This window comes from Protomyctophum parallelum (genome assembly GCF_964188405.1).
Source record: "Protomyctophum parallelum genome assembly, chromosome: 1".
Taxonomy (NCBI): domain Eukaryota; kingdom Metazoa; phylum Chordata; class Actinopteri; order Myctophiformes; family Myctophidae; genus Protomyctophum; species Protomyctophum parallelum.
This window is the reverse complement of record NC_139697.1, coordinates 43210763-43238472: the sequence shown is the minus strand read 5'-3', so window position 1 is coordinate 43238472 and position 27710 is coordinate 43210763. Positions and strand designations below refer to the sequence as shown.

At 43.9% G+C, this 27710-nt stretch overlaps 1 protein-coding gene across 1 annotated transcript in view; it reads right to left on the bottom strand.

Annotated features, from left to right (window-relative positions):
• The window catches only part of znf704 (zinc finger protein 704), a 92865-nt gene extending 65661 nt beyond the window's left edge, over positions 1-27204 (bottom strand). Inside the window, 2 exon segments of the mRNA XM_083789768.1 lie at positions 13425-13657; positions 26695-27204. Coding sequence (XP_083645894.1) covers positions 13425-13657; positions 26695-26871 — 410 coding nt within the window. The 5' untranslated portion in view covers positions 26872-27204.
• Between the last annotated feature and the right edge of the window lie 506 nt (positions 27205-27710).

Below are 27710 nucleotides of genomic sequence, written 5' to 3'. Positions count from 1 at the left end.
CCGTGCGGTCAGCGAAAGAAAATGGTGGACGAGGAGTGTGTTTTGGGGTGAGCCTTCCGGTTTACCAGTAAAAGACCTACAGTATATAAGCAAAAAAAAAGGCTATGCAAATGCTTTGTTAAAAAGGTACGTTTTGAAAAGCTTGGGTAGCTTGTGGGGCTCTCGGGGCGAGGAGGGCATTCCACAGGCGGGGGGGGGGGGGGGGGGCAGTGGAGCAGAGATGTCATGGATGGTGACAGGCAGCACTAGAGGCACCTATAGTGTATAGTCTGTTTACTAGAGTGCAGGGCCCAGGTGGTGTGATCCATAGTCCCTGGCTCCTAATGGACTGTCAGGGACAACACACGGCCAGGGGGAAAACAAAGGCCTCTAATTGATTGCATCCAGCGGTGCGGGAAAAATATACTCACATTTTTGTACTTGTAGTAAAAGTATCAATACTGCAACATAGGCCCAGGCCGTAGCGTAACGGTCTGGGCACCGGACTGGTGATCCAGTCGCGGTGTGCCGCGGGTTCGACTCCCGGACCCGACACGGCCTTTACCGCATGTCATCCCCCATCTCTCTCCAGTTTCCTGTCAGCCTACTTTCTATCCCTTAAAAAATCAATAAAGGCGTAAGCCACAAAAAAATATCTTAAAAAAAAAAAAAAATACTGCAACATAGAAATACTCTGTTACAAGTAAAAGTCACGGAATTCAAAATTTACTTGAGTAAAAAGTACACAAGTATTGGCTTCAAATTGTGCTTCTATCAAAACTAGAAAGTGCTCACTATATGCAGAATGGGACCGTTTCAAGTCTTCAAATGTTTTTTTTGTTTTTTTTTAATAGCCGATCTACAAGCTCACATCGCGACGCATTGCGAGCTTGTAGATCGGGCCATTTCAACTAAAGTTTTCAAATAAATGTAGTGGAGTTGAAAGTACAATATCTGCCTCTGAGCTGTAGTGGAGTAGAAGTATTGGAAATTGAAAATACCTATTTTAAATGTACTTAGTTACTTTCCACCACTGATTGTATTGACGCATCAGGCAGTCTGCTCGTCCTCGGTGGTGGTGGGGGGGGGGGGGGGGGGGGGGGGGAGTGGGGGGGTCAGCCACTAATTGACGCCGGTCAATTAGTGTCACCTGCCTTGTCCAAACACACACACGCTAAGGCGCTAATGAGCAGGTGAAACGGATGGCGTTTCTCTCAGTTACGCAGGGGTATAACTCCATTTGATCCAGCCTATAGTTAACCCATTCTGACCTGAGATCAGATTCTATAAAAAATGTCAGTCGTTCTTCGATTTTTTTCAAAAATAGCAGACCTACAAGCTCGTAGCGCGCCACTCGGTGGCGCGCTACGAGCTTGTAGAGCTTGTAGATCTGCTATTTTTCAATAGCTAAAGCATAATGCTAACACAAAAATGGGTTCCCGTTCAGAATGGGTTAAAGGCATTATGTGACTTTGACAACAAAACAGTAAATACACAATGCTTTCTTTCTTTTCCCAATTATATCTAGTAATGCTCAATTATCGGCAGCATATCGATATCGGACGTTATTTCATTAAAAATGCTATATCGGTATCAAAATAACTATTTTTTTTCTCCGCTGATATTGATCGCATTGACCGATATTTTACAGATGTTGACGCACTAATAATGCGACCGTTTACACTGCCTGATGCGCTGGCTTTGAACAGGAAAACTAAATAGTTCAGCAATGAGCTGAATATACAGTAAATATACTGTACTGAAGTGCCGTTGTTGTAAATCATGTCCGGGTTCTCTGAGACTAGAGGGTTGAAGTGGTTGAAACAGCAGGTATAGGCTATACATACATGTATATATATTTAGGTATTTACTTTACTTGACATCTCTCTCTCCTCTCTCTCTGTTTTTCCCGCTCATTTCTTCTCTCCTCCCCCCCACACACACTCTTCCTTTGTTTTCCTCTGCCTGTGTGTGTGTGTGCATGTGTGTGTGCATGTGTGCGTGCGTGCGTGCGTGCTTGCGTGGGCAATCTGCGCATGTGTGCAGGCCTATGTGTACGTACTGTACATGTGCCTATAGTAAATGTGTAAATGCCACTGCATGCATGTGTGTTTAATATGCATACCATTATGTGCGCCTGTCTCTGTATGTGCACATACGCACAGTAGATGCAGGTGTGTTCGTGCCTGAGTGCGTTTACATATGCACGTGCGTGTGTGTGTGTGTGTGCATACTGTAGTGCATGTGTGCATGTTCCCTGTAGCTGTCAGCATCGCAGACAGCTACTGTACTGCCCGACATCGTTGCTCTTATCTCCGTACAGGATGTTAACATCTCTTAATTTAACGCCCAACTTGATCACACTACATCACTACCACAAAAGCATCAAAGCACTCTGAGCTTGTAGATCTTTTGCCGTTCCTGAATTTGAATCCTGAAAAGTAAACCGTTTTTGGACATACCGTATGAGGGGAGAGAGATGATATGAAGCCAGCAGAGTGAAGTTCTGTCATTCAAAGTGACAAGGACAGACACTAGTGACAGTGATTGACAGCGTCATCCAGCACCATCCCATTCTGGAGAAATGTCAATGTTTTACACCCAATCAGTGGCGTGCACAGACATTTAGAGGGGCAGGTGCTCAAGTAAAACAGGGCACCTTGTGCAGCGCATTTTGGTGCTTTAGCTATTGAAAAATAGCAGATCTACAAGCTCATAGCGCGCCACCGAGTGGCGCGCTACGAGCTTGTAGGTCTGCTATTTATTTTTTAATCGAAGAACCACTGACATAGAAACATAGCTTTAGATTGTGGGGGGCCTAAATAATATAGTAGAAGCGTTTTTTATCAAGATTTGATCAATGTCACCGCATGGTCCACACACTACAAATTAAGAAAAATAGTTTTTTTTGTTTGTTTTTTTAAGAGCACATTGCCAAAAGGGCATGGGGTGCTCTAGCACCCCCTAGTGTATATCTGTGCACACCACTGCACCCAATCCAATAAATGGATTAGTTTGGATTAACTGTATACTTGTACAGTAGCGCTTACTCCACACATGTGTTAGTGCTGGAATAGAAGTAGAACCTCTCACCCAGTCTGTGTGTCTATAGCGTGTGCAGACTATAGCGTCTACACTGAATTCCGCGGGCGGAGCTGCGAACGCTCCTTCGCTATAGCGTTAAACTACACGTGTGTTTAGTTGTATTTGTTGTCGAGGAAGGTGGTTGCAGAATGCATGGAATGTGACCTCAGCACATTAAATGCCACAAATCAAAAGCAGTAGTCCTCAACAAAACATAATTAACATGCATGCCGATCACGTCATTTTCAAATGATTGAAATCGCATCATATATTATCCGTATCTATATTATATCCATATCATGATATCGTCTGTGATTTTGGATATTGTAATATTGTGATACAAGCATAAGTGTTCTATAAAAAATTAAATCGGATTGGGGAAAAATCGGTATCGGCAGATACTAAAAATCTAATGATCGTAATCGGATCAGGAGCAGAAGAAACGTGTTGGGGACATCCCTAATCACAACACAACAACACAACAACATAACAACACAACACGTTGTGAGTTTGTAGTTTGGCATACAAAACACACACACGCACGCACTCACACACACACACACACACACACACACACACACACACACACACACACACACAACTTAACTTAAAAAAACTTAACTTAAAATGAAAAAGAAAAAACTTAACTTAAAAAAAAAACTTTAAAAACACTTAACTTCAAAACCTTAACTTAAAATAAAATCTTAAAAAACACAAAAAACTTAACTTCAAAAAAAAACTTTAAAAACACTTAACTTCAAAAAACCTAACTTAAAAATAAAATCTTAAAAAAACACAAAAAAGAGAACTTTAAAAGAAAACCTTAAAAAAGTATGTAATTTATTCTAATTGTTGTTATTGCCATTTACGAGCTGCGTTCGCTTCCCGCGTTTGCGCGTCTTACTTGTTAAAGTATTATATGAATCAAAGTATCTGGATTTCAAGCCTTGGATTCAGCCCCTGTGGAACAGTTTGGCAGGGCTCTTAGGTTGTGTGGTCTGACTGCTTTTTACAGCATAGACAAAAAAGAATGACATGTTTTGACTGCAAAGGCTCAAGTCGACACTATTTCCAGTTAAAACATGTCATTTGTGTCTAAATCAACATGGAAGCGAGTTAAGGGTGAAAGGCAGCATTGTGTTCTTTTACGCAACACCCGGTTATATTTCACTTTAGATTTTTAGTGGTTTGGCCTTTTAAAATAAACAAAAAGCTTGACTCTGTAACCGTATAGCTGATAAAGACACATCTACAACGGGAGACCACGGAGACAGTGTTAAAACATTTCCGGCAAGACATATGACTGTTTTAAACTGTTTTAAACACTGAAATGGCAGATTTTGACATTTTGAACAAAATTAACTTTGAGCAGGAAGCTTGTGGAGGGCTCCGAATTTATTGACTTATTGACCAAATATGAACACATTCTCTGCCAGCATTAATTAATTAATTCGACGGCATTTTCCGGTGAAACCCTTATTTTAAAGGATCCACTGGAATGCAAAGACCGGAACCGGCACACTACTATTAACTTTCACTCGGAGAAGACCGCGATCGTCAGTTCTCCAGCTGTGGGCCGTTGAATAAAGCTTAATTTGACCAGGGGTGCAATTCTGGGAAAGGAATCCGAGATAAAGGCTGAGATATGCGCGGCCATCTTGCGTTTACTTCACTGCATAGCAACCCAATGCTAATGTATGTAGCATTATGACCGTGAGCTATATAAACCACATAAACCACTATAAAGGACCATTTGATGTAGATTTATGTCAATGTCGGTAGACCCGGTAAACGTTTATATATATTTTTTTATCATCTTCCCTCTCCACCAACGGAACCAAATAGACCCCGAGTCTGTAACTCAGAGAGTGTACAAATGGAACCAAATGGACCCTAATAACGGGTCCATTTGTTAAATTAAGATTGATTTTGCAATATAAATCGGTGTCCAAGAAATAGAAATGCCATTAAATGGGCGACCGTATAGCCTTATGCATGTCAAACTGGGGCTCGTTGAAACTACTAATTGTTGAAAATCACTGCTAGAGCCGTGAACAAATCTTCTCTTATGGGAGAGCCTCGGCAAATCTGCATGGCTTTCATATGAAAACGAACCACGGCCTCGAAAAACATTACTGTGCGTTTGTGAACTAATAAAGTGATACAAAGGGAACTACAGTACAGTGCATTCCTTTGATCTGGGTTCACTTTGGGGCCATGCGGCTGTCTGTCTTCAAGAGGCATGATATACAGTATAGGCATGTACTGTACAGTCTTTGATCCTGTGCACTGCATTCATTGTACCATGACAACAACTGGCAAATGCTAATCTGGGTCTAGGACGTTGATAAATTGTGAACTTACAAACAAGGTGAAGTTATGAAATAGAAGGCAAGTCGCACTACTGTCCGGCCGCAGGTTTATTTATTTTATTTTAATATTATTTTTGGTGACATTATGGTCCAACTATGCTACTGTATTTTAACCCATTCTGAACGGGCACCCGTTTTGGTGTCGGCATCATGTTATGCTTTAGCTATTTAAAAATAGCAGATCTACAAGCTCATATCGTGCCACCGAGTGGCGCGATACGAGCTTGTAGGTCTGCTATTTTTGAAAAATCGAAGAGCGACTGACATTTTTTAGAATCTGATCTCAGGTCAGAATGGCTTGATCAGACCAGTGTGTGTCCAGTGGAAACCTCGTATGAATCTGATCTCAGGTCAGAATGGGATAAACAAGGTGAAGTTATGAAATAGAAGGCAGTCGCACTGTCCGGCCGCAGGTTTATTCATTTTATTTTAATATTATTTTTGGGACATTATGGTCCAACTATGCTACTGTATTTTAAAAAATAGAGGTGGGGGGGAAAAGGAAAGGGAATTGGGATTGTTTTTGTATAGACCAGTCCGCTATAGTTTCTGTTGCACAATCTGGCAACACTGTATGTGGGTTACAGGAAGGAGTGGAGTGCCATGGCTTTCTGGTAAATCACCAGCAGAGAGAGAGAGAGAGGCAGAGAGAGGCAGAGAGAGAGAGAGAGAGAGAGAACTTTGGAGAGCGCAAATTAACAACCACAAGGTCAGTCTGCTCTGGGGAGTTCCAACGGAAAAAAGGAAAAATTCCTCATGCTCTCGCTCTCTCTCTCATATCCGTCTCTCTTTCTGACTCCCTCTCCCCTTCACGTTCACACATACATCTCATCATCATACAGATGCAGTGTATACCGATCTCTTCACCTGCGGTCAGAAGCGGAGAGGCTGAAAATGGCCGCGGGTACGGCAACCCATTCTGACCTGAGATCAGATTCATACGAGGTTTCCGCCGCCGGACACACACTGGTCTGATGAACCCATTTTGACCTGAGATCAGATTCTAAAAAATGTCAGTCGTTCTTCGATTTTTCAAAAAAAATAGCAGACCTACAAGCTCGTATCGCGCCACTCGGTGGCGCGATATGAGCTTGTAGATCTGCTATTTTTAAATAGCTAAAGCACGACATGATGCCGACACCAAAACGGGTGCCCGGTCAGAATGGGTAATGCCAGGCCACTTTGTTGACGATCCACTAAATGTGTGAGTGACGCAACATTGCAATGCCAGCTGGGAGCGGGGCAGCTCTTTTCATGCTTAATAGAGACGTGAGTTATCAAGGGGGAGTGTGTGTGTGTGTGTGTGTGTGTGTGTGTGTGTGTGTGTGTGTGTGTGTGTGTGTGTGTGTGTGTGTGTGTGTGTGTGTGTAGTCGTTACTTTATGATCCATACACGGTAAGAGGCCCATTATATATATTTTACTCCACCGACCGTAATTTGGAAACTTTTGCACAGAGTTACTTTGAAGATTTTGATTAATTGTTAAAAAAAGTGTACATTAACCAGTTTAGAAGCCCTATTACATACTTTGGTTATTTTGCCGATCTACACAAGCCTGGTCACATATTAAATAGGAGGCCATAGGCTTGTCGATCGGCAGTTTTCACCACTGGATACCGGCTGATAAAAGCTGATAGAAGGCTCATCCGTGCAGGCCGGCGGGGTGATCAATGTGCCACTGGGCCAACAACAATATAAATATCGACACTGCAGCCTTTTGCCTATGCAAGGAGGCAATTATAAAACGGGACAGGTGTAAAATATCCCCTTCATATAAGGGGGATAAATTCCATTTTAAAAGAGATATTTCCTTTAAATGGCCGACAAGGGGGTGGTTAGGCGTTTGCTCTCAATCAATGATGCATCAGCAAAAGAACTATTAACCCATTCTGACCGAGATCAGATTCATAACGAGGTTTCCACTGGACACACACTGGTCCGATTAACCCCATTCTGACCTGAGATCAGATTCTAAAAATGTCAGTCGTTCTTCGATTCTTCAAAAATAGCAGACCTACAAGCTCGTAGCGCGCCACTCGGTGGCGCGCTATGAGCTTGTAGGTCTGCTATTTTTCAATAGCTGAATCATAACATGATGCCAACACCAAAATGGGTTCCCGTTCAGAATGGGTTAAATTGCGAGCGGGGTACACAGTAAAATTCTTAGCGTTAGCCTAATTTAACCCCCGAAGGAGGGCACTAATGGAACCACCTGGACCCTTCCAGGTAGTGGTGGAAAGTGACTAAGCATTATTTGCTGCACGTATTTACTTTACTTTAGTGTTGTTTTAATTCACAAATGATCAGATCAACACAAAGCATCAATTAACAACGTATATGCTTCAGCTTGGGCTTTTACGAATGATTTACGAAAATTGCCAATCTTCATGCTCACATCTAGATCGGTTTAATTAAAAAACATTTCTGATACACGCAAGTATAATTGTATATTTCTTCGATGCCAATGCATTTGTGCCTTTGCTCGAGTCAGATGTAGGCCTTTTTACTTTTTTTTTTACACATTTCTCTACATATTTATTTTTTACATTGTGGCGTTTGTACTGTAGTAAAGTAAGTAAAAAGAAATGCACCAATTCCTTCGGGTCCATTCGGTTCCATTTTCTCTCAGGGACTGAGGGTTTCACTGTGCGCGGCCATAAAGGGGCTCTTTTCTATTGTATTCCTTCAGGCAGTCGCCATCGATCTGAGAGCTGCAGAAGTCAGTGTGGCACACACATAGGTAATGGGGAGTGCGTCGGGTAGTTTATAAGGGATTAGTGTTTTCCATTTAATGGCTGGAGGAGGAGGAGGAGGAGGAGGAGGAGAGAGCCTGCTCTTTATTAGCTGAGGGGCTTGGCAGCCGTGCAGCCTCGGCCTCATATTAATGTTTCATTAGTCAGCCGAGACCATAATGGCTGCTTGCATGTTGACCACACAGGAGATAATGCGAGACGGATCTCCTCTGTGTGCGCACGCCTGTGATTTGTAAAGGGAATACACGCGCAAGCGTGTACTGTGTGTGTGTGTGTGTGTGTGTGTGTGTGTGTGTGTGTGTGTGTGTGTGTGTGTGTGTGTGTGTGTGTGTGTGTGTGTGTGTGTGTGCGTGTGTGTGTACTTGTAAATTACGTGAGGGCCAGATGTCCCCACACAAGTGTAGTAGAATGAGAAATAGACATTGTGTCAGGACAACATTCTTGTCCAAGGTTACAAGATAAACTGTTTTTATGGTAAAAAAAAATATTTGGGGAGTTATGAAAAATATTGAGGTTGGGGTTAGGGCTGAAGCATTTAGAGGTTAGTGTTAGGGGCTCAGGTTGGAGTTATGCTCCAACAAGTAATAATAAACTTTATTTGTATAGCACCTTTCATACATAAATGCAGCTCAAAGTGCTTCACAGGGCAGGACACAAAAATAAAATACAATAAAACACAAGTAGTTAAAATGATAGAACAATGGCAAAGAACAAAATTGAATATAAGAACATAAAATAAATAAAAACAAATAAAAACACCACATGCAGCAATCAGTCAGGGCAGGGTAGGAACGTGCATATAGTAAAACTCAACTAAAAGCAAGAGTGAAGAGGTGAGTATTCATACTTAGTTACACGTCCGTGTTAATGATAATCTTTATTGTCCCGGAGGATATTCAATTCATCTCCACAGATCTGTTCAAACGCCCACGACAAAACATGTTGTATGTGTATGTATAATCAAAATAATCAATCTCGTTTCATCGTACGAAGCTTAACTTGGGTGTGACTCTCTCTGATCACAGGATGTGACACCTTTGAATAATGTAAAAGGAGAGTCCCCAAAAAACAAAACAACATGATGCAACAAGCCGCAATCGCGCCCGAAGAGGTGGAGAAACCCTGCTTGCACTGTCTCACACCATGCAGTATGGCAATAATGCTGTTCATTTTGGCTGTGAGCCAGAGATTCAAAGAAACCAAGTACATTACTTTTTAGTTTACTTGAGTATTTACTTCTCTTGATATTAATGGATTTATACTTATACGTTATAATCCTAAAATAAAAATAAAATATGACTAGATAGATAGAATACTTTATTGGCAGTTTAAGAAAATTACAGAAATTGACATCATTTTTTTAAAACGCCAAATGGACTTGGACACAAAAAAGCCTTCGCTTGTTTCCATTGTGGTCCACTTTGAAACATGAAACTATACACATACATACTGTACAGACAAAACAACCATGGAACATATAATAAATAATCCTTATATATAAGGCTGGGAGCTATATACATAGGACAAGAGGTACCCTGAGAGAATAGTCCTGAGCATGGGAGATGGGCTATCCAGGGTCGGAAGCTAACTATGACCATTGAGTGTGTAGATGGAGCCATGATTTCAGGTCTTTCCTAAATATTGCAATAGAATTTAGGGATTTCAGGGCTGGAGGGAGTGCATTCCACATACTACTATTGTATGTATGTTCCTTTCTGTTCTACTGTACATTTGAGGCTTTAAAACGTCTACTTGTTTCTTTTTTTACATATTCATTATGATTTCTGTCTTACATGTGTGGACCCGAATACAAGATGACTCACCCCGTTTCTGTTTTCCTCCCAGAATTCTCCCCAGTGAGGGGTGGGAGAGGCTGGCCAGCAGACGGCTGGATTTTGAATTTCTCTAACTATAAACTTTCATGACAGCAGAACAGCCTAAGTACAAATATAATTTATGAAAAGCTACTACAGTGAAGTCTGTTCACAGAAGTTGTTGTAGGATATGTGGGGATTATCTGACGAGGTACCATTTGAGGGGGCAAAACCTTACATATACTAAATAATACTAAATTGTTTATAGGGTCAATATAAGTAATATAATATAGCCTTTCCACAGGAGTATCTTTTTATATTTTTCCAAAAAGAATACAAACAGCCAATAGCATATTACAAAGTTATCCCCCTCACTGGGGAAAATTCCGGGAGGAAAAACGGGCACGCACCGGGGTGAGTCTTCTTGTTACCGTGGACCCCCCCCCCCCCCCCCCCCCCGACCCAAACCCAAACAAAGGTCAATATTATTGACACCTTCCACAAAGCAATAAAGGGATACAACTACACACGACGGAAGAACAATGACATCTTGTCAGAACGCATCGCCGTCTATACTTTATATACAGTAGCTGGAATGGCTTCAGGGATCAGGAATGAACTTACAGACCTGTCATCCTGTCTAATCTATACAGTGGGTTTTTTAGGACGTGACATATATATATATATATGTCCCTCCCTGCAGGACTGTCAACCATAATCGCAACATCGCAATATATATCCCGCTAATGACAAGCCAACCGCAGGGGACGGCGTTGGAAAGAAACCTCCACGACCGCTATCTGTGGCTGTCAAACTCTTTCATTTATTTATTTTGTTCATGTCAAGGACCCTCGAAATGCATTTGCCAACGGATACCCTTTGCGACATTTGTGTCGTTAAAAATGTTTCAAAACATCCACTCCACCTTGGAGACCATTCTGTGTTTTGAGATACCTCTGTCTGTTCCTTTTCTACTGTTGGGAAATATCCCTGAAGAGTTTCTAATACATGATAAATATTTAATCAAGATCCTCTTAGCAGCAAGTAAAAAAGAAATCACACGACGCTGGTGCCAGCAGGACCCACCAACGAAAGATCAATGGATGGACATTATTGAGGAACTGTATGCTATGGAAAAACTAACATTCATACTTAGACTACAAGAGGATAAATTCTATAAAAAGTGGGAAAAGTGGAATCTCTGCTCTCAGCCTAGCGATATTGCAATAGGATTTCATTGAATGTTTTTTTGTAATATGAAAAATTCAGCCTTTTTTCTTTTACTTTTTGTCATTTTCTTTTCTTTTTCTTTCCGTATAGTCTTGTCAGTTGTATTTTTCTTGTCTGTTCTTCCTTCAATAAAAATTAAGTGAAAAAAAAAAATGTTTCAAAGATGTTGGCTCTAATGCAGCCTGGTTCGTGCGTCAAAGTGTCCTTGAGCAAGTGAAGACACTAATCCCCTAACTGCTCCTGGTGAGCAGGTTGGTGCCTTTGCGTGGTTTCCTCCGCCGTTTGCTCGTGTGAACGTGTGGGAATCTGAAATACACGGTGACGTGCTTTGGAGACAGGCGCTATGAAAAATGCAGTCCATTTACCAATTACCATCCATCCAAATTGAGCAAGGTTGTTGCCATTGGGAGCATTTTGGCTTTCAGCTGAATGAAAAGTGAAAGCCAGCCGTTTCAGTATATAGCACTAAAATGTGGATAAATGAAGTAATTACCGTGAACAAAAACAAAAACACAAAAAAACACATTCTTCACTGCTACAGTACAACCGCACCCCTCCCTTAACCCATTCTGACCGGGCACCCATTTTGGTGTTGGCATCATGTTATGCTTTAGCTATTGAAAAATAGCAGATCTACAAGCTCATATCGCGCCACCGAGTGGCGCGATACGAGCTTGTAGGTCTGCTATTTTTTGAAAAATCGAAGAACGACTGACATTTTTAGAATCTGATCTCAGGTCAGAATGGGTTCATCAGACCAGTGTGTGTCCCAGTGGAAACCTCGTGTGAATCTGATCTCAGGTCAGAATGGGTTCATCAGACCAGTGTGTGTCCAGTGGAAACCTCGTGTGAATCTGATCTCAGGTCAGAATGGGTCAACCTCGTGCATGCAAGGCCAAGCAAAAACCGTCCCAACGATTATGGACCCCCCACTTTCAGCACATGGGAGCCACATACATAGCCGTTTCAGTATAGCACTAAAATGTGGATAAATAAAGTAATTACCATGATAAAAAAAAAAAAAAAAAAAAACCCAACATGCGTGTGCAGTGTGCACACATGTGCACACGCAACCACACATAAACGCACAAACCCCAGCATCCCTAGTCGAACATTCTTCTAAAGCTATAGCTGATCTACAAGCTCACAACGCGACAAGAGAGATTTGGTATCAAGGGGTGTTACAGTATGACCCCCTTTCTAGGGTAGGGGAGAATTACAATAAGGAGACTTTTTCAAAAGATTAGATTTTAAGGGGGGAAAAGGAACGGACCTAGTATAGAGTCCTGGGGGACACGGTCACCTACATATACTGGCACGCACGCACGCACGCACGCACGCACGCACGCACGCACGCACGCACGCACGCACGCGTATGTGCTATAGGGGTGTGTAGAGATGCAGTAATTGCATCGATTTAGTACATCGATTTTGAATTCTAGTGATCCAACTACATTGTAAACAGCAACCGCTATTCTAGTGTGACTTGTGTCGATCTAAAATCGACACCGAGAGAACTTGTGTCTTGTATTTTTTGCAATGTTAAGACGAGAAAGGGTGATTTAATTATTCAATTCAGTGTGTGTGTGTGCGTGTGCGTGCGTGCGTGCGTGCGTGTGTGCGTGCGTGCGTGCGTGCGTGCGTGCGTGCGTGCGTGCACGTCCATGTGCGTTCAAACACTTTATCAAAACTGTAACTTTTCAGCATTCAAAAACAGCTAAAGTAGCAGATCTACAAGCTCTTGCGGATCTGCTACCTTGGATATGTTCGCGTGAGGCTGTAGTATGATCAAGACAAGTAGGGTGTTAACCCATTCTGAACGGGCACCCATTTTGGTGTCGGCATCATGTTATGCTTTAGCTATTTAAAAATAGCAGATCTACAAGCTCATATCGCGCCACCGAGTGGCGCGATACGAGCTTGTAGGTCTGCTATTTTTTGAAAAATCGAAGAACGACTGACATTTTTAGAATCTGATCTCAGGTCAGAATGGGTTCATCAGACCAGTGTGTGTCCGGCGGAAACCTCGTATGAATCTGATCTCAGGTCAGAATTAAAAAAAAAAAAAAAACGTGGAGCTCAGCGGTTTCTGCCCGACTGTGATGATCCCCCACAGTGATCCATGCTTCCCAGTCAGTGCATGCCGCAACACGACGCAAAACACGCGCGCAGAAGACGGCGCCCGTCCTTACCTGGCGTGGGGGACGTCGATGCTGGAGGAGACCACCACCTTGCGCTTCTGCTCCAGCAGCGACACGGAGCGCGGAGCGTCCGGGTCCAGGGAGGAGCGCGGGCCGAAGGAGCGCTTGGCGGACGACTCACACGCCGCCCGCTGCTGCTGCTGCTGCTGCTGCTCGTCCACGGCCTCCGGGCTCAGGGAGCCCCCCTCGCCTCGCTGGGGGTCCACACACCCATTCATGTAGCTCTGAGAGAGAGAGAGAGAGAGAGAGAGAGAGAGAGAGCGTGCAGGGGTTATTGGGGTTGCCAACTGTCCCAGTTGGAATAAGGAATCATTCCTTATTTAGGAAAACGAAAAAGACGTGTCCCTTGACTCCCTTATTGCTTTGGTTCTCAACCCTCCTTGAGGTAGAGAGTCCCCACCAAAATGAGTTCATGTAATGCGTCACAATCATTTATAATACATATGATTTTGGTCCTTGGCATGAAAAAGTTTTTTTTTTTTTTTTTTTTTTTTTTGACAATCACTGCTTTATTGAACCGACTAGAATCAGTCACTGGCCTACTTGGGAATGGGAAACGATGCTGGTTGGGAACCTAGTATGCAATACCCGTTTTAACCTGCCTGTCTGTATATGGAGAATATCTCTGTATCCGTCTGTCTGCTCTGAAGAGTGCAAACGGACTGTGAAAAGTAGACTGGGTAAGTCATTTTGAGTAGGTTGTGAGCTTGTAGATCTGCCATTTTTATACTACTTTTGTGTATGATGAAGTATTGTATTCATTCACGAAGGGAAAAGGGAAGTAAACCTTCCAACAGAATACAAGTGATTACCAAGAACCATTGTTAAAGCAGCGAAACAAACTTCCAAACGAATCTCTGAGCTATATATACAGTGTGTGTGTGTGTGTGTGTGTGTGTGTGCGTTGTAAATGAGTCCGTTGATGAGGGCTAGGTGCACAGAAAAATGACATACCAAAAATTCTCCATTATTGCCAAAGATTTATTTCTTCAATCAGATCCAAAAATAATGTTCCAAAAAAAATGCCTCTTGAAAATATTTCTTGCACGAAAATAAAATATAGCTTCCAAAAATGAAAATAACAAACTTACATGCATATGCTTTAAATTCAAGCACCCAGTCTAGACGTTTCTAGTCTCAACACTGTCTTAGGGCAGAGCTTCCTGCATTGTGCCCCTTCTCCCCCCATGTCTCACCATGGACTGACTACATCAACTCCAACTCAGGCCTCTCACTAGTGGTCCATACCATCTGTCTAAAGACAGGTTTCCCCAAACCATTCACTTACACAACTAGTGAACATGCAACCCAGAAAACATTTCCAAACATTTACAGTATACTTGTCAATCCTACAATAATTAACAAACCAGGTTTTAAACAACCCGTCCCGTTGTAATCATACTAAATAGTATGCATTACCAGACCCATGCACCCCTGCAACATGGTGCAACCCAATTGAATCCTCCACCTATAAAAGGAGCAGTTGATTCAGTAGTGACTCTTTTGTGAAACTTTGACCAGGAAATGAGGATGGTGTGAGTAGTGGGTGTTTGACAACATAGTAATGATAACTTAAAACTGTTTGACTTTGAAAGGAATAAAAGTATGTTTGACCAACCAATTGTCTCTGTCCAAATTATGAAATGAAATGAATGAATATATGTATGAAATGAGGTAAATGATAAACAGAAAATGAAATACAAATACACATGTGTGGCTCAAGAGGAAATGTCTTTATCACATGCGTGCATGCGTGTGTGTGTTTAAACGCGCCGAACACCACTCCGCTCTTCACACTGATCCGCGTGAGCATGATTGTGAATCCAACGTGCACAAGCATGTGACTGTGCACGTCATCCAGAGGCTCCGAAAACGCCCAGCGGGGGGTCCAGGGAGATATACACGCTTCATCAGAGCCTCGAGGAATCACGAACACACCTCCTACTGTGTAGTGGTGTGTGTGGGCGTGCCACCGTGTGTGTGTGCGTGCGTGCGTGCGTGCGTGCGTGCGTGTGTGTGTGTGTGTGTGTGTGGGGGTCTGGCATGTTGGTGTCACATATAGAACACCGTTTCCAAAACACAGTGACGCAACTGGGTCCCACCGCAGGAAATATAGCAGGACTCACACATACTGTACATAGGCCCATGTAACAGTAGGCTATGTATGCCCTTTAGTTTTAACCACTTAATACTCTGCGTCTCTGCGTCAGTGCGTTCGTACAGGGGCCCCGTAGGGTGGCGTTCGTACAGGGGCCCGTAGGGTGGCCTGTGCCCTGCACTTGCGGAAACATTGGACGGAAACATTCAGCGAGTGATTCAGACCCCCATCCCCCCCCAAGGGATGTGGCAACACGGTGCTGTGTTGCCACACGCAGGTGAGAAGCCATCTCAGCCACAAGATCTCAGCGAAAACATCCCTGCAGGGGATGTTTAACCAACTTATTCACGCTTGAGTCAGCCTATCCACTGCTGTATTCTTGAAACCGTTGCTTTGACATTGTTGTAAAGAGACATTGTTGTCAAGAGACATTGGACGGAATCCGCGAGCGCAGGGCACAGGCCACGCCACCCTACTGATAGACCTGTCCAAAAGAATCACTGGAGTGTCAATGCAGTATAATGTAAAGTAACGAATTACATTTGCTCAAGTATACTGTACTGTACGAGTACAATTATTACAAGTATTTCCAAATTTCTCAGAAATCCGTAGTTCTCGAACTTTTTCGTAATTCAAAATGATCCAACGTCTTTAAACGCTTTCAACGATTGCAAAATGTACAGTCAATTGAATGTATGAAATCAAGGCATTTAATAATAAGTTGCATTAATAACTTATAATTATTGTCCGCACTGGGGGTAGTGGTGGTGGGTGGGGGCCCCCAGAGTATAGCCCGTCAGAAAGGAAAGTATGGCCGAGCCTTAGAAAGCCAAGAAATTGTGAGGCATGCCAAATCGTAGGAGATCTTGAATAAACAAGAAGGTGGCCGCACACACCAATAGCTAGAGTACCAATATTTATTAGGACAGCAGGTAAGACAGGAATATCCAACGTTTCGGCGGTTAAGCCTTCATCAGGGAATGTCAAATCGCTCATGAAACATGAGTTGTGTGTGTCGTCAACGTGGATCGTGTACGTGTGTGTGTGTGCGCGTGCGCACGTGTGTGCGTGGATACAATGCCCAAGTGACTTTCATAATTTTACCTCTGTCACACACACATACCGTACATGCACACACACACACACACACACGCACAAACGTTTGTATCGCTACACTTGTGAGGATGTCAACAATTTAGTATATGGCTATTTCCTTCTTTCTATTTACTTTAGAAACATATATAAATTAGGTATAACTCCAACCCCAAACCTCACCTCTAAATGTCTAACCCTGACCTGAAACGTAACTCCCCATATATTTCTTAACGAAAGCCTTACAGGGTTAACCTTGAAAATGTTTAACCTTAAGTCACATAAAAATGTTTATGTGACTTATTTTTCTCGCACATAAAACCCACCATTTCGCTTGTGAGGACCGGGAAAACGGTTCTCAAGAATGTCTATTACTCAAATTCTACTATACTTCTGGGCTCATTTGATCTTCACACACACACACACACACACACACACAGCTCATAACCGTCTTGCCTGGGGGCGGTTGTCTCTCTTCGGGCGTAAAGGTACTTGCGTCTTTGGCAGGTCAAGGGTCGTAATAAAGCGAGCTTTTCAACGGGTCATAAATTGAATCCCCACACACACACACACACACACACACACACACACACACACACACACACACACACACACACACACACACACACACACACACACACACACACACACACACACACACACACACACACACACACACACACACACACACACACACACACACACACACACACACACCCGCTGGGTCTATCCCACCATACGCTGTGGGCCGGAATACCGTGTACTGTATATGTAAAAAATCTGAACGTTTAATAATAGTGAAAATAGACAATCTACAAGCTCACAGTTTGGCTATTTTCACTGCTTTTGTGCGACACTATTATATGATGGATTATGCCAGTGGTGGAAAGTTAATAAGTAAATGTACTCAAGTACGTAGCAATTTTGAGGCACTTTTACTTCACTTGAGTATGTCCATTTAGTCACAGAGGCACACTGAACTCACTACATAAATGTGACAGCTTTAGTTAATACAGTAGCTACTTAGCAGATTCATTATGAATCACAACTCTTAAAAAAATTAAAAATAAATAGCCGATATACAAGCTCACAGTGCTTTGCCGTGGCGAGTCTGGTGACGCATGGTGAGCTTGTAGATCGGGTATTTTCGAAAAGCCAAAATATGGCTTAAGTGGTTATTCATCAATAATGAATCCGGGCCCAGGCCGTAGCGTAACGGTCTGGGCACCGGACTGGTAATCCAGTCGCAGTGTGCCGCGGGTTCGACTCCCGGACCCGACACGGCCTTTACTGCATGTCATCCCCCCATCTCTCTCCCGTTTCCTGTCAGCCTACTGTCTGTCCCTTAAAAAATCAATAAAAGGCGTAAGCCGCAAAAAAAAAAAAAAAAAAAAAGAATCCGGATATAAAACAGGATATATTATTGTTGATTGTTGTGCGATTGTTTTTCTGTCATTGTTTGTGCCCGAGGACCCCCTCAAAAACAACTCAAGGGGCTCATCTATTGAAAAAAATTTACCCATTCTGACCTGAGATCAGATTCATACGAGGTTTCCACTGGACACACACTGGTCTGATTAAGCCATTCTGACCTGAGATCAGATTAAAAAAATGTCAGTCGTTCTTCGATAATAAAAAAAATAGCAGACCTACAAGCTCGTATCGCGCCACTCGGTGGCGCGATATGAGCTTGTAGATCTGCTATTTTTCAATAGCTAAAGCACGACATGATGCCGACACCAAAATGGGTGCCCGGTCAGAATGGGTTAAATGAATAATCAAACAACGTAAACCAATGAGGAGCCTGTATTAGATTATCAATGTCTAGTCAATAGAAGATAACGGCACAACCCAGACCTCTACCAAAGTAGATCTAGCCCTTTAACTATTACAAAAAACGACAGCAATGCTCTCCGTTTCATTTTCAATTTGCACTGCACTCTGCTCTCGCTGAGAGATTATAGGCCATCCTCCACCGTGTGTATTAAGGACTTAATCTGACAATCTATTCACAATCTAGTTATCACATCTTTTGATGCTGTATAGGTTGACACCGGTCAGATTTAGTCTGAACATAAATAGACCCGACATGGACCTGGAGCCGATATGTAGCAGCTTATAAAGACTATAATGGAATGGGTGGAGAGAGCATGCAGTCTCAGGGGCAAGCAGCACTATCACAATGCACGCACGCACGCACGCACGTGCACACTTCACAGTTTACACACGCACGCACACACGCACACACATCATAATGTCTAATACTCTCCCTAACCCCAGCCTGGATCTTTTCCTAATCATACGTTAACTCCCCAAATATTTGTTGAACCATAAAACAATGGTTTATCTCGCGAGCGCCAGAACAAAATTGTCTCCACAATGTCTAAAATTCTACTCGTGGGAACAATCTGCCGTCACAAATACATAGTAACACGCCACACACGCGCACATGCACACACACGCCATTCGCCATTGGCGTACATACAGGCAAGCAGCATGAGGCCCACACTTGCTAAAAAAAACAAAGCTAGGATGAATTATGGCAATAATTGAACCCTAAACCGTATATGAATAAATTAGTCCACATCAATCATGTGGATGTAGCCTGTGGTGATACAACAGCTATAATGACTTGAACCACATTGTGGCCGTCACAGCCTTTGTCATATGATTGGTCTTTGAAAACAAAGACACAATGGACTTTGTCTGACTAACACTGAATTTTGCAGATACGTGAAAGAAGTACTCTGTAAAAGTATCAATACCATATTAACACAGAAATACTCTGTTATTTAAGTAAAAGTACAGAATTCAAATTTTTACTTGTAGTCTATACAGGATTTTGGATCTTGCAATCCACTGAGAAAACCCATTGTTGACGTGCAACCTCTTTTTCTTATTTAAAAAGTACAATATTTGCCACTGTGAGAGTATAAAGTATCGTACTTCAAAATTGTACTTAGTTAGTAGACAGAAATGTCTACTCAGGAATCTTATAATGAGCATTAGTGAGGACCAATTATATGAAGATATGGTTTAAAATGGGTGAAGTGGTCCTTTAACTTAAGTGCAGTACTTGAGTAAATCAAGTCCATTTACTCCAATAGGCCGACTGCACTTAAAGCTGACTTGCCCCCACAAGCCCCGGCAGCAATCAAAGCCCTTGTCATTGGCCTTAGAAAGGAACACGCAGTTGACTTTGTCTGAAAACTGAATTTGACAACATGACCTCGTCTGCTAATCAGCGGAACCCAGAGCATCCTTTGACTGACCGTGTGTGTATGTCTGTTTGGAGTACGAACAGCTGCAATATTTATATTACTTGAGCAGTAATTTTTGAGCAGTGCCTAACCACTCCAATGAATGTCTATGTGTGTATGTCTGTACTCTCTGTATGTCTGTCTGTCTGTTTGGAGTACAAACAGCTGCAATCCCACTGGGTGTCCGACAAATTCGGCAATTCACACTGAGCAGTGTAACTATAGGCCTAACTACTGTAAATATAGGCCTAACTACTGTAACTATAGGCCTAACTACTGTAACTATAGGCCTAACTACTGCAGCCAGCCAGCTGATTCCGTTTATACCGGCATTGTTGCCAGACTTTGCCATGGAAACAAGCAAGCAGGTCTGTGAATACAAGCCCCAAAATAATAAGCGACTACACTTAGTCAAACGTTAGCAGTGGCTCTGAGTGGCGCTCAAATATTTCTATTCACAATGCAGCAGCGTTAATGTCATCAGCTTGCAAAAAAAATCAAATACTCCAAAAATGTACTTGAGTACAGTACTCAAATAAATGTACTTAAGTGTTATTTGTTACGTTACTTTCCAATCCCTTTAGCTGCATCGACAACAACTACACATCTACAACAACAACAACAACAACAACGGTGACAACAACAAACGTGGCGGCAATTAAAAATAACCTCCACTGTTCCTCTGCTGGCACTAGCACTGAGACATGTGTGCAACGTCGGTCACACACACACACACACACACACACACACACACACACACACACACACACACACACACACACACACACACACACACACACACACACACACACACAAACGTAAGTCAACAAGTGGCATTCTGCGGCCCCCCACCCTGTGCACGGGGGGCGATCGGGCAAAGTGCCAACCTTACAGAATTCTTTGGCACATGCCACCCGTTGCCAACTGCAGGGGTCTGGCAGGCTGGTGGTGGTGTGTGTGTGTGTGTGTGTGTGTGTGTGTGTGTGTGTGTGTGTGTGTGTGTGTGTGTGTGTGTGTGTGTGTGTGTGTGTGTTGGGGGAGGGGGGGGAGGGGGTCCTGCCCGCTTTGTTACACGGCAGCTGCGGGCAGCCTACGAGCCCGCCCCTCTCCTTTTAACATCCTCAGCTCTCGCTCATAAAATACGCCCCCGCCCAACACACACACACACACACACACACACACACACACACACACACACACACACACACACACACACACACACACACACACACACACACATTATTGCTGTCTTATGTTTTGACCTTTTACGTTTTGTTCTTTTTGTTTTGTAAATCAAAGCCATACTTTCATCACACGAGTGTCGCACAAAAGCAGTGAAAAGTGCAGATCTACAAGCGTTGCGATGCATTGTCAATTCTTTGTTTTTATAAAATGGCAAAAAATAAACAGCTTTGGAGATACAGGGTTTCCACCCGGCAGCGACGATATTCACGCATGCCAGCATAAACACACATGCACACGCAGTCACGCACACACACACAAACACACACACACACACAACACCCCTGGCCTTGTCTTGTTTTTTCCAACTCCAGCGCCAATTGCAGGGTGTTGAAAGAGACTGTTGCTCCATTGTGTGTGTGTGTGTGTGTGTGTGTGTGTGTGTGTGTGTGTGTGTGTGTGTGTGTGTGTGTGTGTGTGTGTGTGTGTGTGTCTCAAAGCTGTGGTTTCTCAACCATTTTCATTCCATGGTCCCCCAGATTGAGATGCCTCAGGTCATGGAGCCCCCATCGTTTTAATCTCCAGGACCACAAGCTAGTTAATTTAACCCATCAAGACCTGAGGCAGATTCTATCCAGGTCACCGAAAACAGTCGTTTTCAAACATTTTCCACACTTAAAAGGTTTTTAAAAGTAAGAAAAATAGCAGCTATACAGGCTCGCTGTGAGCTTGTATATACCGTAAGCTAAAATCTAAAATAACAAAAGATGATTTCCTGGTATTAATGGGTTAAAGGCAAAGGGCTCTATTTTCGTCCACGCTAAACCCCTTATCCCTAAACTTTTTTGCCTACTATTTTGAAAAACATTTTTGAATAGTTACTTAAAATAGCCAATCTACAAGCTCACAACGTGTCGATGTAGATTGGCTATACTACTCAAAAATGTTTTTCAAAATAGTAAAAAAAAGGCAAAGTAGTTTAGGCATAAGGGGTTAAGCGTGGACAAAAATAGAGCCCAGAGTATGTAACTTTGAGTCCGAGTCAAGACTGATTGTGGGGGCCCAGGCCGTAGCGTAACGGTCTGGGCACCCGACTGGTGATCCAGTCGCGGTGTGCCGCGGGTTCGACTCCCGAGCCCGACACGGCCTTTACCGCATGTCTTCCCCCCATCTCTCTCCCGTTTCCTGTCAGCCTACTTTCTATCCCATAAAAAAAAATCAATAAAGGCGTAAGCCGCAAAAATAAATATCTTAAAAATAAATAAAAAAGACTGAGTGTGGGGGCCCAGGCGGTGGCGTAACCGTCTGGGGCACCCGACTGGTAATCCAGTCGCAGTGTGGCCGCGGGTTCGACTCCCGAGCCTGACACGGCCTTTACTGCATGTCATCCCCCCCATCTCTCTCCCGTTTCCTGTCAGCCTATACTGTCTGTCCCTTCAAAAAAACAATAAAAGGCAGCAAAAAATATCTTAAAAAAAAAAAAAAAAGACTGAGTGTCGAGGTCGAGTCAAGACCAAGACCGACGGGAGGCGAGACCAGATATTTTTTTTAAACACCGCGAGAGCAGCCAGGTGCGTCAGCTGCGCTCCGTTACTTAACCCATTCTGACCAGAGATCAGATTCATACGAGGTTTCCGCCGGACACACACTGGTCTGATGAACCCATTCTGACCTGAGATCAGATTCTAAAAAATGTCAGTCGTTCTTCGATTTTTCAAAAAATAGCAGACCTACAAGCTCGTATCGCGCCACTCGGTGGCGCGATATGAGCTTGTAGATCTGCTATTTTTCAATAGCTAAAGCATAACATGATGCCAACACCAAAATGGGTGCCCGGTCAGAATGGGTTAATGTGAATGGGCTCCTCATAATACATGCATTTCATTGCATTGTAGTTGTAGTGACTCGTGCGTCGAGTGGGACTTGGTGGGAGAAGAGTCCCGAGTCCCTTTGGTCCGAGACAGAGTCAAGTCCAAGTCAAATTAACCCATTCTGACCTGAGATCAGATTCATACGAGGTTTCCGCCGGACACACACTGGTCTGATGAACCCATTCTGACCTGAGATCAGATTCTAAAAATGTCAGTCGTTCTTCGATAATAATAAAAAATAGCAGACCTACAAGCTCGTATCGCGCCACTCGGTGGCGCGATATGAGCTTGTAGATCTGCTATTTTTCAATAGCTAAAGCATAACATGATGCTGACACCAAAATGGGTGCCCGTTCAGAATGGGTTAAGTAAAGGGTCGAGACCGAGACGAAATTAAAATGAGACACGGTAAATTGAAATGAAAATAGCTTTGCTACAAGCTCACGACCTGTTGCATTGCGATGCGTGGAAACCTCACATTTCAAAAACTGTTATTTTTCAATATTAAAACAAATAATTATAATAATGGCAAACATTAAGCTGCAGATCTACAAGCTCAAGGCTTGTAGATCTGCATTTTCCGATACTGTGGTATATTATTATCAAGCAGGGCATTCATTTACAACAAAATAATACAAATAACCCATTCTGACCGGGCACCCATTTGGGTGTTAGCATCATGTTATGCTTTATCTATTGAAAAATTGCAGATCTACAAGCTCATATCGCGCCACCGAGTGGCGCGATACGAGCTTGTAGGTCTGCCATTTTTGAAAAATCGAAGAACGACTGACATTTTTAGAATCTGATCTCAGGTCAGAATGGGTTCATCAGACCAGTGTGTGTCCAGTGGAAAACCAATCTGATCTCAGGTCAGAATGGGATAAACAATTAAAGGAGTTAAGAGGTTTCTGCCCGATAGCAGCAGCATATATACAGTATATGTACTGTATGTAGGCTACTGTACATGTGCTGGTGTTTTAGATAGTGCAGTGAGGGGAGCGTGGCATGCTGCTGTATAAGAGGACAGCATACTCAACGTAGCAGATAAGGGAGCAGGGAGTGGACCCTCGACACGTGCAATAACACAGCGCTCCCCCCGAACAGCGTTCCCCTGTCGGCCATGCTGGAATACATTACACACTGAGAAGATGACAACGCGCACATGCGTACAGTTCACGCGCACGCACACACACACACACACACACACACACACACAGTGTAAACAACACAGTCACAAGCATTCCACACACAGCCATCCCCTCTCCATAAAAACAGCTCTTTCTCTCTCTCTCTCTCTCTCTCTCTCTCTCTAGTGCAGACTGACTCCACACACACACTGCAGACAGACAGAGAGCATCATGTGACATCAAAAAGGCCTGCGACTTGGAAGCGGAGGCAATTAGGTCATTCCTTGGAGAAGGACCACAAAGTCATCATCACCCCGACAAAAACAAACGGCCTTCTGCCACCTCCCGCCATGCATGCACCAAACAAAGCGCGGTCCTCTAGTACAAGTGGTTCTCAACCAGTGGTCCGGGGACCACCAGTGGTCTTTGAGAGGGCTCCAGGTGGTCCCCAGTTAAATGATGGAGAGTTGGTTTACCCATTCTGACCTGAGATCAGATTCATACGAGGTTTCCGCCGGACACACACTGGTCTGATTGGTCCGATTTTTCAAAAATAGCAGACCTACAAGCTCGTATCGCGCCACTCGGTGGCGCGATATGAGCTTGTAGATCTGCTATTTTTCAATAGCTAAAGCACGACACGATGCCGACACCAAAATGGGTGCCCGGTCAGAATGGGTTAAACCACATGGACCCTAATTAGATCTCTAAGTCTTGAGAGTGCAAAATGAAACCAAACGGGTCCCATTTGGTTTAATTTTTACACTCTCATAGTTTCATGTTACGCTCCCAAGAGTTACATTATTGTTAAAACATCTGCACTGCAAACTTAAAGCGATTAAACGATCATTCGTAACTCAAATCCTCTTGCTTCTGGGTGTCCCTGGAAATAATAATATCTTGAGATGGAGTCCAGCAGCTGAATACATGTTGGGAGTCATGACGTGAAAAGGTTTTGAGAACCATATATATATATATATATATTTATTTATTTTTCTCCCAGAATTTAGAAGACGTTTGTAGAGTTGGTCTCAGGTCTTGACTCTCAATGGGTTAATAGTAAACATGGATATACCTATAAATAAGAACTTACGCTATGCTATACGCTATTTGCATCGATCCAAGGTGGAACACAATCGTTTGATTGATCGTTAAAATGCACGCGGCCCGCCCATTTAACGCAGCTGCCCCGTGTTAAGTGGGCAGAAGGGTGGGCCACATGTGCTTTGGACGCTTTCCAAGTGGGCCACTGATATTAGGCTACATTATGGAAACAGCTGTGGTACCCTCTTTGAACCACTGGTTAAATGAGACCCCTCAAAGTGGGGTCCAGGAATCCCCCCCCCCCCCCCCCGGCCCGGGGTTCCTGCAGCAAACATATATGGAACAGTTTAAAAATGTATGTCCCGTTTCATTTTCCGGCTATTTGGAAGTATACAGCCGATGTACAAGCTCTCACAACACGCTGTATAGATTGACAATTTCATAAATGTTGACAAATCTCGTAATCTCGTCCCTGTGGCCTATACATACACAATACGGAGGCTTGTTTGAGAAAACAACAAGCCACTGCTATGGACATAAAAGCTTTAATAACAACATCAACGTTCAATCAGTGCGAGAGAAGACCCCTCTTTAGACATCAGCCCAAACACTGCAGTCAGAGAGAGCGTGCGTGTGTGTGTGTGTGTGTGTGTGTGTGTGTGTGTGTGTGTGTGTGTGTGTGTGTGTGTGTGTGTGTGTGTGTGCTCGGCTCACGTGCGCGCGTGCGTGCATGTGTGTGTGTTTGCCTCTGCTACAGGCGGTGCACCCACCCACCCACCCAGCCTATAAAGCCAGTGCAGCAGAGGAGGAGGGAGGCCCTATCAAATGAATCCGAGCCCTTTGTCCCGTATCTGATGAAGCCTGCGCCGAGGGTGTCATTGCTGGTGACAGTGGCTTGTTTTGGTCGCGGCCGTGGCCGTGCACACACACAGGACAGGATGCCTCATAACTGCGGCATTCCATGCACCACGGAGCCCTCTTATAATGTATAGCCTATATATATATGCACATGATCACACGGAGAGGAGGGAGCATTATCACACACACACACACACACACACACACACACGCACAATCAAGAGGAGGGTGTTTGCCGGCACGCACGCACGCACGCACATGCGCACACACACACACACACACACACACACACACACGCTGACAATTCTGCAATGACAAGCCTGCAGGCTGCAGCAGTGCATTGCACACGTCAACACAGACGGGGAGCAACGCTCCACACGCAAACGCACACGCACACGCACACACTACCGTTGCTTGCCAGGGGGGGGGGGGGAAGCAGATCTACAAGCTGACATTGTCAGTTTGTAGATCTGCTGTTTTTTTTTTTTTCTTTCTTTTTTTTCTCGGCAACAACAACAACAACCCCTCTATGCACACAAACAATAATATATAGGCTAGTGCCAGAGGGTGTCGCTTGCCGGAAAAAAATAAACAAATCTCCAAGCCGTGTCAGCTTGTAAATGTGTTATTTTTCGGCAAGCGACGCCGACATTTGTATTTTATTACACATGTTTGTATATATAGGGCTATAAACACAGGCGTTATTACACCATTATTATGACTCACCTTCATCATGCCGGGGGCCAGCGGGGCCCATGATGATGATGAGGATCCGTCCCGGCTGTCCGGCGGCATGCCGGTCCCCGCCGGTCCCGGCGCGCCGTCCGCCGCTGCCGGCGACACGCCGGGCGCGTAGACGCGGCTCCCGAGGATCGAGCGTTTCACCAAACGTCTCGTATGCATGGCTTTTCCCCCCCGACAACGACAAAAACAAAAACAAAAAAAACAAACACGCACAAAAAGCTATGTCAAAACGCACAAACACCCCCCCCGAACTCGCCTATGTTTATTTATTTACAGCCTGTCGTGTTTGTTGTTTACGTCGCGGGGTTATATTTTACTGTTGGTAAACAACCGGAGCTGCTGCGGCAGCGGGCGCTCCTCCTCCCACAGCCCCGCTGACAGAACGCTGGCGAGCGGCGACATCACGGCCACGGAGGACGAGCCGACACGAAAGCACCTTCCGATCCAACCGTCCGGGGGAAGCGCGAGCCCCGTGTTGTTGTATCCGGAAAAACAGCCGTCAAATGAAGGCAGGGATAGGTTTGGGTTCGTGTACTAACGGCCTGTACATCCAGCCACACACACACACACATATACACACACGGTGACACACACATACACATACACATACACATACACACACAAGCCCCGGTACGGTAGAGCTGTTTTCCAACCACTGCTGCCCTGCTCTGCTAGGCTTGCTTGGCTGGAAGACACGGAACGGAGTACAGACCACCACGGCTTCGGAATGGGAATGGCATGTAGGCCTAGTGGTGGAATTAAATATATTATATACTACACACACACACACACACACACACACACACACACACACACACACACACACACACACACACACACACACACACACACACACACACACACACACACACACACACACACACACACACACACACACACACACCAGTAAGACGCAATAAGACGCCTATAATGAATTCTGTACTGGCCATATAAAGAGCATGTCTTGAGTGTACAGGGTCAGATCAACATATGGAATG